Below are 12,478 nucleotides of genomic sequence, written 5' to 3' on the forward strand. Positions count from 1 at the left end.
AAATAAAATATTTGAGATCTACTTACTCTTAAAGGCAATTAACTCAGCAATTGGCACATTTTACGATTGCTTGTTTACTGCCACAACATTTAGAGAAGGCATCAGGTCATAAATACACAAATATACAGACCAAATTGAGGAGGTCAGCAAAAGGGTTTTCTGACAACAGGGTGATTAGTAAGGAGGTCGTTAAGGGGTTTGTGATATAGTTGATGACAAATGAAGGATAAATGAGTAATGAATGATTGTAGAAACCCCGGGGGAGCCCCCCTGTACCCTGGGCAGTGGTTAGGACAACATGCCGGACATAGCTGACCCTCTGGTGCCATGTGACCACCCTGGCCAGCTGTCCAGCTGAGAGGGTGGGGCATGGGGTGAACCGACCAGCACTAAAGAAGGCGATTCAAGTATACATTTTTTTTAAAGCAATGATTGCATATTAACACAAATTACTACTATTAATTAGGTTGTCCAAATACACATGGTTTTTACTACTTGGTAGCCAACATCTTGAAATAATGGAATGAAATATCATTTCAACAAATATTGTGGATGGATGAAATCAGATCCTTTCTAACCCAGTTCTCTTAAGATTAGTGGGTGTGGCCAATCAACAATCGAAACGTCAATCTTGAAAAAATAACATTGCAATAATCACAGTCTATCATTTACTACTTTACAGGTAGATAATATCAACTACCTGATTTGAATATATTTTTCAGGTGATGTGACCACTTAATGCCTATAATACATGTCAGCCAAGGAAGCACAATACGGAGTCATCCTACTTATTAACAGGAAACATAATTTCTTTTAATTGCCAACTGATAAAAGACCAACCCTTGGAACAGACTGTCTCTGATGAAGAAATCTAGTCATTGTCTAATAGTAATTGTCAAATATTACAGCAGAAAACAACGTTATTTAAAAAAAGTCAATGATCTGAAGTTAAAAGAGACAAGAGAAGATACAACCGTTCGTATATTTACATAGACACGTTTGGTTCCGCCTTCTGACCATGACAAATACCTGGGGGATGCACCTGTACCTACCTGTACCTGTCCCCACCTTAAGAAACCTTAAGTGTCTCTGGCGGCAATACGGCTTTGTTTAACCTCTGTTCCGAGGACACGTAACGTCATCAATTATTACGATCGTGACGGCAAGTTTACACGTCGGCGACCTGTTTTATACTAGAGGAATTTTTACAAATTAACGACAAGGTGTTGCTTGTATACTTCCTGCAAGCTACACCTACAACAAAAACTGCACTCTTTGAGATCTCGGGCGTATAAGACGTCTTATTTTAGCCAGATTCCTTCTAGATGCCTTACCTCTCTCCTTGAGTTTTCCCCCAGGTGAAATTTACGCTGAAAAACGGAGCAGACAATTAACACTTTCTGCCGAGAAAGATTCGTGCCAGAGAGTTTACTTCTACTTCCTCATTGGCAGGTGACCTCATGTCGTGACCCCACATCACGTGACATTTTAAGCCAAATAAACAACAAAACAACAACAATAACACTTCATCTTCTAGATGTATCCAGTAAAAATATTACTTATCTTACCGATGTGATGAAATAAGACAAAAAACGAGGCGTAAGTATTTTATATTGTGTTCTTGAGGACGTTGACCTTTGACCGAACCAGCATGGCGGATCCCGCGAAATCTGAGCTCGAGGTTTGTTTTCACTTTTTATGATTATATTTGAGCTTCTTTGTCGATATAATCCACAACGAATGAACAGTGTGTGTTGTAAGAGAGAATAGCTACATTGCCTTGTATTTTGATGAAGCTATTGTCCAGATCTGCGTCTTAAGCGCATATAATATATAACGTTATAATTTATAAGATTGGTGTGGACTTCTTAGTAGATTTTGTTTAGTTTTGCCTAGTTTTTTTTTTTTTTGAAGAAATTAACTTTTTTAGCCGGCCTTGCACTGTAACGAGTGACTCACAACCTAACTGAATACTATTATAACTACATATCTCCATAATTTTTTTTTCTGGTGGTTTCTATCCCCCTCCCACCTTTCATCAACAGCACACAGAACTAACATCATATAAATTATGTACTCATGTCAGTCTTGTCACCTCTTGCTTGGCTATAATCTTTTGTTGGTAGTCTTGCACATTTTGTAAGGGCCATGCGTACAAGACTGCAGACCACCAAACTGCTTGTATCATCATTTCATTGGGATGTATACCGGGTTATCTGTCAACATTCGAATGCAACCATAGGAGCGATTGCCATGGCCGCGCATTGGCGTCACAGCCAGTCGGCTGAATAAAAGACTTGGTTGTGTGAAAAGAGTCTCTTTACTCAGTGACTTACCAACCTGATGAAACTATTCACGGATGTGACACTGGAGAGTTGTCATAAACCAGTGCTGTTCTGACAGGGACAGGGAATTTTCCCGACCAGCCACGTAACCCCTGCTTCTCCTATTGGGTCAGTTAGTCCTCACTACTCAGAAATTGGGCTGGTCTCAATCATGATGTTTCTGACTCAGGGAGAAGAGTTGCTGTTACAGTTCGATACCACTATGTCTCGAAGTGGCCAAATTGGCCTTGCATTGAGCGACACCGTTAAAAAAAAAAAAAGCTCTCCAGTGCCACTGACGAAAGTTAGTGGATGCTACCTGAAATGTCTGACTTTTTCCATCTGTTCTGTTGTTCTGTAGGGCGTTGCCATGGAGACAGAAGGTGAGGAGGTAGTGGATGTGGAGTCTGATGTGGAGGTGACGTGTTACTGTGGGAAAGGTCGGGACGGACTCATGTACTTCTGTGATGGCTGCAAACAGTGGTACCACTCAGGTATAGAAAAATAGTAGTTATATTCTTACTTAAAAGATGGGCCATGAAGGCATCCAATTGCAATTTCAGGTTACAGCATTTTTGCCTCACAGGTATCAATATGGGATAGAGTTGATTCAACTTACTACTGGTAGGAATGACCAGAAAATTGACTTTGAAAATCTCTAATTTGCCACTTTGAAATTGCATGTGATATTTGCTATTGTGCATGGAAGACCGAGTAGCACTCACATTGCACAAACATAGAGTAATTCAACATACATAAAAAAGGATGACATGAGAACAAGAGTTTGTTCTCTATAACTGTTAGTAGTTCCTAAGACTTTAACGTTATTCTTGTATCATTCTATCCTATGTATTATGTTGATCAGTATGATATACGTATAACATCATACTCCGATGTATGGATTTAGCCCCATGGGCATGAACATGCAAATCAGTGAATATTCATATTCCAGGTTGTCTGAAGACAAACCGTCCCAGTTGTTTGGAGGGAGACAACTTCTTCAGGTTCACCTGTGCCAGGTGTGACGAGAAGGGACAGGAGGGGTTTGAGAGGGTCCGCCTCACATGGTAAGGATGTTCAAAACAAGTGAGGTCAATGACCTAAACCATACTGCTGTCACCATGGTAACTGGTGCTGTAGCAGTCTGGTTTAGGTCATTAACCTTATTTGTTTGGAACAGAAGAAGAAACAGAGCAAAAACAATAATGTTGTCCTTCTGCAAAGGTAAACATAATCATTTAAAAAGGCATCACACACAAATGGAAGGCCCAGTTTTATGATTTCAAAATTTAGTTCTTAATTGATCTGTAGTTTGATTAATTGATTGGTTTATTTTTCCTACAGGCAGCAGGTTGTCGTCCTGACCATGTACAACCTGCAGCTGGCAGGGAGAGGGAAGAAGGGGTACTTCCGCTGGAAGGAGGATATCTGCTCCTTCATCGAGAAGAACTGGACTCTTCTCCTTGGAGACAGGTGATCTATACACCTTTATTTACCTGTGAAAGAAGATTGTTTTTACCTGAGGCCTAGGAAAAAATGTTGTGTTTCCTGTTTCCTGACCGACTATAGAAAAGCCTGCCAGCCCTAGCCTTTTTTTGTGGACCCCTGTGAGGGACATAAATTTTTCGAGGTGATCAGCCTTTTCTAGCTCCATTTTCTGACACCTGAGTGATGATCATGAAACATCCAATTTTCCAACACTGACATTGAACATTAGATCACTAGAGATCATCAAAGTCTAAAAAAAAAACCCAACTTTTTTCTAGACTAAAACAAGAAACACAACAGTTTTTTCGTGGCCTGAGTCAATCAGTTGGTGCGTTGCTTTTATGTGAATGTACAATGGTTGTTCTAGGGATGAGTAACTCTGCCTTTGAACCTGGAGGTTGAGAGTTAGAATCATGTCCTTTGTTTCTCACTCTATGTTTTTGTTTGACACAGGAAGAAGACCTCGACGTGGTGGAGTACCGTTGCCGGGGTGTTGTCCGTAGGTAACCACCAGGTGTTCCGCTCAGGAGCGCGGGAGTTTAACGAGCCGGCGTGGTGGGGCCTGATCGAGAACAAGCCTCCCGTCTACTGGCCTGAAAACTCAGGTCTGTGGGAGTATTTTTTTCTAACAATTAGATATAAAGTTTTGTCTTTTTATGCTCACAGAAGGAAAACATTGTTTTTGCACTGTTTCCTCTTCTTCTTCTCCAAACCAATAAGGTCAATGACCTGAACCAGATGCCTGTCACCATGGTAACTAGTGTTTGGTTACATCATGTTGCAATCTTATAGCAGGAGGGATTTAGACTCCTGGCTGACCATATCTATGTGTAATGTCTAACCCCCAGTTGTGGGGAAAAATAGACATAAACCCTTGTCCTGCTAGCATTTTTTTCACAATATCTTTCAATAATTTCATGTCTCAAATGCTTAATTAGGTCATAAACCCCTTTTTTTGCCCTGCAGTGGCATAGTTACTTCCTCATTCATTGCGTTTTGCTGCAGTGTGATGAATTGCACGAGAAATACCCCCAAATCGTACCTATACAGAGTGCTCTATAGATGGTACTGTGTGTGCAAAACTACAATTGTTGGGCTCCGCAGGACAAGGGTTAAACTGGATAGAGAAAGAGAGAGAGATAATTATGTCTGCTGCTTCATCTTCCCCAGGTGAGGCCCCGCCCAAGCAGGTGTTCAAGCGGCCGCGGAGAGACATGTTTGAGCCGACTATCCGAGTGGAGGGACTGAGGTGTCGCAAAAAACAGATGTCCATCCAGTCAGCCATGGAGATCAAGGAGAAGAGGTCCAGAACACTGGTATGGAGAGGGTCCATTTTTTCATCAATTTTTTATTGCATTTTTATGTGCATTATACATAATGACAATGTAAACATACAAGAACAAAGCAAAAACATGATAATACATAAATAATCCTAATACATAAACATACATTACATGTGAAAGATAAGGGTACAGGTACACTTGATGTTCATGATAAGGTACATTCGCACTGGTACAGGTACAGATACAGAATGTTACAGGTACAGGAACAGGTATGGGTAAGAGTACAGGTACGGGTAACAGTACAGGTAAAGGTACAGGTATGGGTAACAGTACAGGTACAGGTACAGTTAATAGTACAGGTGCAGGTACAGGTACAGTTACTGGTACAGGTACAGTTACTGGTACAGGTACAGGTACAGTTACTGGTACAGGTACAGGTACAGTTACTGGTACAGGACAGGTACAGGCACAGGCACAGGTACAGGTACTGGATACACAACCTCATTCCAGACTATACCAGCACACAGGAGGCAGTTGTTATACACACATGTTGATTATATTTTACAGGAAGCAAAGGACATCAGGAAAGCCAAGAAAGGGACATCAGTGTCACCTCAGGTCAGCACTTCTGACATTTCTTTTCCTGACCTTCTGTTGTTTTCATCTGTGAAACAGTCCATGAAAGTCTGGTCTGTATGTTGTATCATACTGTCATTCACTTATAAATTAGCAAAATTCACGGTAGCAAAATTTCCGACAGTCTGAGAAAAGTGGACATGTTCCCGGAACTATACATTCACAGTGGCGACAGGTGCAGGAAAAAGAAAGTCCAGGAATTATTTGTTGATGGTAATGATAAGTTCACGATACAGAATTGATGGTAAAAACAGTGAGCATAAAAGTACTGTGAAAAAATCAAGAATCACAGAGTGTTAAGTTTGTACTGACATTTTTTTTACATAGTACAGTCCTCTTTTAATTTTTTTCTGGTCATCTCATTTCTTATATTGCCAGTTCAGTAAACTACGAAATAATGGTAGCAAAGGAAGGTATAACTACTAGACATGAAGTACACAACTGTCTGTTTTCTGTAGGCTGGTTCTACCTCATCAGACACATCACCAAACGTGTCTCGTGAAGACCTGGCCACGCCCACCCCAACACCATCAGATGACCTCGTGTCAGAGTTCTCAGAGACAGAGGTTTGATTATCTGTGTTCTGCTCATCATGAAAATATTCCCAATTAATTAATAAGTTGACCAATCAACCATTGACTCATATAATAAGTTGTTTGATCAATCAATGTACATGTACATACACCTATTTCCTCCCTGAACTCAGATGACATTACCGGTAGTACGTAGATTTGCTTAGGGACAACAACAAAAAAGATATTCCTATGACTTGGCTCAGTAGTTGACTTGTATCTGTTGTTGTTCAGATGTTTGCAGGTCTGGACTCCCGTTCTGCCTGTAGTACACCACTGAGTGGCTTCCTGACAGAGAGAGACCTCAGACCAGATGGTAAGTCAACAAAACTACACTAAAAACTAAGTCTATGAGTTGATGGAAACTTTTGTCAATATCAAAACATATCTATCAAAGACTGTCATGTTTGTGAGGTGTATAGCCCAATCCTAAAGCCCCGCTCATCGCTGTCAGAACATATAAATGAACATAGAACAGAACATAGAAATATTTGATGGACATGCAGCCGCTCTCTCATTGGTCGAACCGCTAATTGCCACTCTCTCATTGGTTGAACATCTAATTCAGTAATTGTGATGGACATTCGGGATCGGTCTATTAGTAATGTAACTACATGACTGTTTTGTTTTCCCTCAGAAACCCTTCCTGAAGCAATACTCAGTGATGATGCAGACTTGGAACTTGACCCTGGCATTGAGCTCCCCCCCTCCAACCTCTTCAGCTCCCCCACCCCCCCTCCTGCAACCCCCCTGGAAGGGGAGGGGGGCAAAGATGCAAAGAAGACATCTACAGAGGAAAGTGAAGAAGGGGAGAGTGAGGGAGAGGAAGAACAGAAAGTAAAGGAGGAAGTGATAGAGAAAGAAGAGGAAGTTGAAGATGAAAAAAGTGGAGTAAAGAAGAGAAAAGAGGAAGATGAGGAGGAAAAGGAGGAACCTAAAAAACCAAGGTAAGAAAAATTATCATTTCCTTAATGCTTTCTTACTGTATTGTAACTTTTGCTTTGCCACAAGAAACACAAAATTTGCTACTTAAATGATTGTTAAATGTTTTGCATATTTTTGGTATGTATAAATTTTTTCAGGCCCATGTATAACTTTGCCATGATCTATAATTTTTTTTATTCTTTCACATATACAAAACAGAAAATGAATCATCCAGCGCACAATAATATCAACGCAATTCAAAATCAAATTCAAATTCCAAACTAATATAAAATAATGTATAATCTTTAAGACATTATATTAATTTTGCAAAAGTCCAACTTCTACATTAAACTATATTCTTCTTGAAATTATACTTTTCTTCTGTCACATGCAAATGAAGAAACGATATGATCTCCCCAGGTACGTAGCCATGAGCCTGTACGAGGAGAGACAGCTGCTGCGGCACCTGAATGCGCACCTGTCAGCAGTGGACAACATTCCTCAGGCACGCCGGCTGCGCAGGAAGCTGCTGGTCAGACAGGTGTGTGTCGAACCAGGTGTCTTAATCTCAACTTAAAGCCAACTGTACAAAAGCCAACTGGTGGACTGAAAGGAACTACGATTTGTGATTTGCCAGTGATACTTCAAGGACTAGAAAGCAGAATACAGCAAATTCTTTATTCACGCAACAAAACTATAGCAACTTTCGTAAGTTTTACCTACAAACAAGCAAGCAGATACAAATAGAAAAAATATGTACATTAGTATATGGATTCTTAAGTATGAACATTGTTTAATTTATCTGTCTAGACATAATTGTTATATCAGATTCTGATTATCCTGGCAGCTAGCATTCTAAGACACTTGCTCACTCCTCATTAGCATGCACAGTCCAGTGGACTATAATTGTACTTGTCTAAAAGAGCAAGGGGAATTTCCCTGGTACAATATATGAACCTGTAAACACTGTATATAGCATCTGTATTGTCACAACCAGTGGAAGAATAGCTCTTTAGTAGTCATGATCTAAAACTGGATCGGGATCACTGTCCTTTTTCCTCCCAGATGAAGCGCGAGAGAGGCCTGCCCCTGTTCGACATCGATGCTGCGGTGGCAGCGAGCATCCAAGAGGCCACGGGGACGACAAACACGACAGACGGCGCCTGGCCGGAGCCCTTCAGTCCCTCCAGACTACAGGGCCTGGTGTCCAGGTCGTCTGGGGACTTCCGTATCCTGGACAGGTTCCAGAGCAGGGCCCACACAGTGAAGGCACAGGGTCAGCAGCCCAGGACGTTCCTGAACAGACTGGTGGGGACAGACGATCAGATGGCAATGCAGAGTATCATCAGTCCTTATACTGCCAGGTAAGAGGGGAGGGATAGGGAGGGGGAGGGGAAGGACTAAAGGTTTGTAGGTGACTGTGTTGTAGTGATGTATAATGTATATTTTTTTCTGTCAACTGTCTTGTTGAACTGCTATACATAGTAATACATACCGGTATTATATGTAAATGTTATCTTCAAGTTCAACTTCTGTTCATGATCGTCATGATAGAAATTTTCTGTGTTGTTTTATTTTCTAAACATCTTTCTACATCATCTTTCTACAACATTTCTACATCATCAAAAATGATTTTTTTTGTCACAAGCACTGTAAAGAAATCTTCTGTATTTGCTTGCAAATGTTGGTTTTGTAGTTGTTGATTGTGTATTTTTGACACAGAGTGCTGAAACCTTACATCAGGAGAGACTATGAGAGCAGACCGCTCAAACTGCGACTGCTGCTGGAAATACAGGCTTATCGACACAGGTATGTGTAGGTACAAGTCAGCAAACAGGTCTGGAGTTACAGGCAAAAGATCATGATATTATATGTTCACATATTTGTACTGCTGCTAACCCACAGTTATTACTTGTTGCAATAATTGTTTTATTGCAAATTCATGCCCGAAGGCTAGTTGCAAGTACAGAAGAAACATTTGGTATAAGAACAGGCAATTATTACACAAAGAACTACTGTTAACTCCTAAAAACTACTGGGTTTGACTTCTTTTTTGAAGACAGAGGAAGACAAAAGATCCCACTTTTTCTGTACTTTGTGGGTTTTCGGATGTTAAGAGGAGAGTAGTTTTCAATAAAGAATGTATCTTGTCTTATATTCCAGGATATGAAGAATACTTGATGGATGAAAAGTATATTTTCTCTAATTTTTATATTGTGCATAGATTGAATGTTTGGTGATGCATATCTTACATATTTGCCTAAGCCTATAAGCCTAATACTGTTACATAACCTGTCATGTTTTTGTGACTTGTTACAGGAAGGACCCTACATGGGCCGCCCCCCCTCCTGCCCCTATAGACTACTGCTATGTCCGTCCTCAGCACATTCCAACAGTCAACGCTCTGTGCAGACAGTTCTTCTGGCCAGGCATTGACTGTGAGTGTCTCAAACCACCACAGGGCATGAACTACTTACTTCTGCCATCCTCAGTATTTGTTATCATGAAAGTTCATCTAACTTGGTAGTTACATGTTTAAAGTTAAAACTTTAGATCCAACACAAAGAAGTTCTCTCACCTAGAGCTTTTAACCAGTCACTCTGGTCTTCCTCAGTAGACTGACCCAGTGAGGCTTGTCACATGGCTTCTTTGAAGTGTGACGTCAACACTGGGTCAAAGGTATCTGTTAGATGATGTCGGCCCCCATCGCGGTTGAGTGAAGGGTGATGGGCCCTGATGTAAATACAATATATTCATACCCTCTTTCACCCCTCTCAGGAAATATTCTTGTTCAGTATCCAATATTCTTACAGTGTCTAGTAAAACAAAATATCCAGGTGACTTGATGCAGATGTATTGTTTTGTATTTGTTGTTTGCCCAAATATTTTACCTGCTGTATACTTCATGGTTACAGTATACGCATACTTTTAGTTCACATACTCATGTCATTGTGTCATAGTTCAATGTTGATAAACCTAAGATTGGGTAAAAGTGCTACTGGTTGAACTTGATGGCACTGTTTCAGCAGCACATACATGTTTTTCTAAGCTTCCTATGATGCCAGCATACTCTTGTGTTTTACTTCTCAGTGTCAGAATGCCTGCAGTACCCAGACTTTAGTGTGGTGGTGCTGTACAAGTAAGTTTGTCTTAGTATGATAGTTTACATTGCAAGTTCATGCCTGAGGGCTAATTGCAACATGAAGCAGTATTAATACAGAAAGAGTATGCAGTACAAGTATGCATCTAAGTGACCTTGGGAACAATCTTTCTTGCAAAGTACTGGAGCAAGACATTTCATCTTCAATCAACCTGTCATAATGCTTCATGTTCTGATACTTACTTCACTTACCTTTTGAACAGTTAGCCAGACTGGCAAGAAATAGGAGACTGTGGAATGTTATACTGAATAGGATGAATTCGAAGTGACTATATTTTAAAGGCATGTTACGTGTAGCATAATAATAAGACCTTATAGGTCTGTTGATGTAAAACATACGTACAATGTGTTGATATTTTTCTCATGTATTACACAGGAAGGTTGTGATTGGCTTCTCCTTCCTGGTTCCTGATGTGAAAATCAACGAGGCGTACGTGTCGTTTGTTCTGGTCCACCCGGAGTGGAGACAGGCGGGAATCGGAACCTTCATGATGTACCATCTCATACAGGTAAGTCAGGCTATGAGTACATGGACAAAACATTTGAAAACCATAGACAGATTGTCATACTTGAATGCACCAAAGTTGATACAACTTTAAACAAGACGTTCTGACAAAGTGCCATGCACAATACACTTTGGGTTTGGCACAGTACATTCTGCAGACGTGCAAATATCAAATACAAGATGTTTCTTTCCTGAACCCCATCAAACACTTGCAAGTAATTGTGAGATGACTTGCACATATAGATAGTAGTATGATAATGATTGTATATGTTATGGGTTTGTCAGGACAATCATGTAGTGTATGTTGTTTTGTCTAACCTTGAGCATCCTCGTAACCTCAATGAAAAGTGACCAGCAGGATGATTTTAGTATTTCAAAGGCTCAAACCTCCCTCCTCCCCCCCTGTGTGTGTTTCAGACCTGTATGGGGAAGGATGTTACCCTGCACGTGTCGGCCACCAACCCCGCCATGATGCTGTACCAGAAGTTTGGCTTCAAGGTCGAGGAGTTCGTCCTGGACTTCTACGACAAGTACTACCCCGAGGACAGCACCGAGTGCAAGCACGCCTTCTTCCTCAGGCTGAGGAGATGAGACCCAAGGAGACGTGGGGGTTCTTGGGAAGTTTCTTATGATTTGGAACACATTTCCTGCCTGCCTCAACAACTTTCAACTTCTGGGAACAAAAAAAGAAAACTTGGACTCTGAAGGGGTCTTTTTTCGTATAAGGCCCAAGAAGCTGTGGGTTTCTTAAGAAGTTCCTTATGATTCCGAACACATTTTCTGCCTCTGTAAACAATATTCAACTTCAGGGAAGAAATAAAAGAACATTTGGCACTCTGAGGTCTTTTTTTCTTATTAGGCCTAAACCCTAGGAAGCTGTGGGTTTCTTGAAAAGTTCCTTATGGTTCCACATGTACTGCCTTTGTCAACAACATTCAACTTCAGGGAACAAAAAAGAACACTTTGCGGAGGGTTTTTTTCTTATTCTGTTCTTACAATTCACAATCAGAATATAGTTTGAAGAATAATAGGTGAGAGGAGGCCTTTATTGTACTTTTTTGCCCCATAGAGCAAAGTACTGGACGTTCAATTGACTAGTACAGGTACAGAAATCCCTAGCCTTATACACATACACAATACACATGTATAATACGTTGCTCTGGGGTACCTGTGATTGAAAAATGTTCCTGACTGGCTGTCTTCTGCGAAAGCCTTTTTTAGCCTCTTCCTCTCTTCTTTCATGTCCTCTGGATTCCACTCTATCTCCAGCTTCTTCATCAGAAGATGCAGCGTCTCTTGTTTGTCCCTCACCAAGGCTGTGTAGTTGACCATGGCGCGGAAGAAGTGCTCTGGATACTTCCTCCGTAACTCCACAGCTCACTGCATGCCGCTAAGCCATCGTGCTACCACGTGGTGGTAATAAGAGCCGTGATAACGAACTGTGGAGAATTTCGGATCGTCTGCACAATCTTTTAAGCCATACGGAACCCCGGGAACCTTTCAAACAGGTTTTTGTCTGTTTGGATGGCCAAAGATTGCAAAAGGAAAATATGAATTCAAAAATGACTTGTGTAGACTGTTGTACA

The 12,478-nt window shown here is 40.9% G+C and overlaps 2 protein-coding genes across 5 annotated transcripts in view; one reads left to right on the top strand and one right to left on the bottom strand.

Moving 5' to 3' along the window:
- LOC109486224 (tyrosine-protein kinase SYK-like) overlaps positions 1–1,462 on the bottom strand; it is a 13,855-nt gene extending 12,393 nt beyond the window's left edge. For all 4 annotated transcript variants that reach the window (XM_019789942.1, XM_019789945.1, XM_019789944.1 and 1 more), the window contains exon 1: positions 1,335–1,462. The gene's annotated coding sequence lies outside the window, so the exon portion shown is untranslated. The remainder of the gene's footprint in view (positions 1–1,334) is intronic.
- Positions 1,463–1,569: 107 nt separating this feature from the next.
- On the top strand, positions 1,570–12,384 carry LOC109486223 (cysteine-rich protein 2-binding protein-like). Its single transcript, XM_019789940.1, has 17 exons — positions 1,570–1,681; positions 2,686–2,818; positions 3,277–3,391; positions 3,669–3,797; positions 4,266–4,417; positions 4,983–5,128; positions 5,663–5,713; positions 6,190–6,297; positions 6,538–6,619; positions 6,941–7,250; positions 7,648–7,768; positions 8,293–8,591; positions 8,950–9,036; positions 9,547–9,665; positions 10,318–10,366; positions 10,764–10,896; positions 11,310–12,384. The coding sequence occupies exons 1-17, from the start codon at positions 1,652–1,654 to the stop codon at positions 11,481–11,483; spliced, it is 2,238 nt and encodes a 745-aa protein (XP_019645499.1). The 5' UTR covers positions 1,570–1,651; the 3' UTR covers positions 11,484–12,384.
- Positions 12,385–12,478: the final 94 nt, after the last annotated feature.

This window comes from Branchiostoma belcheri, unplaced genomic scaffold (assembly GCF_001625305.1).
Source record: "Branchiostoma belcheri isolate BF01 breed outbred unplaced genomic scaffold, Haploidv18h27 scaffold8, whole genome shotgun sequence".
NCBI lineage: Eukaryota > Metazoa > Chordata > Leptocardii > Amphioxiformes > Branchiostomatidae > Branchiostoma > Branchiostoma belcheri.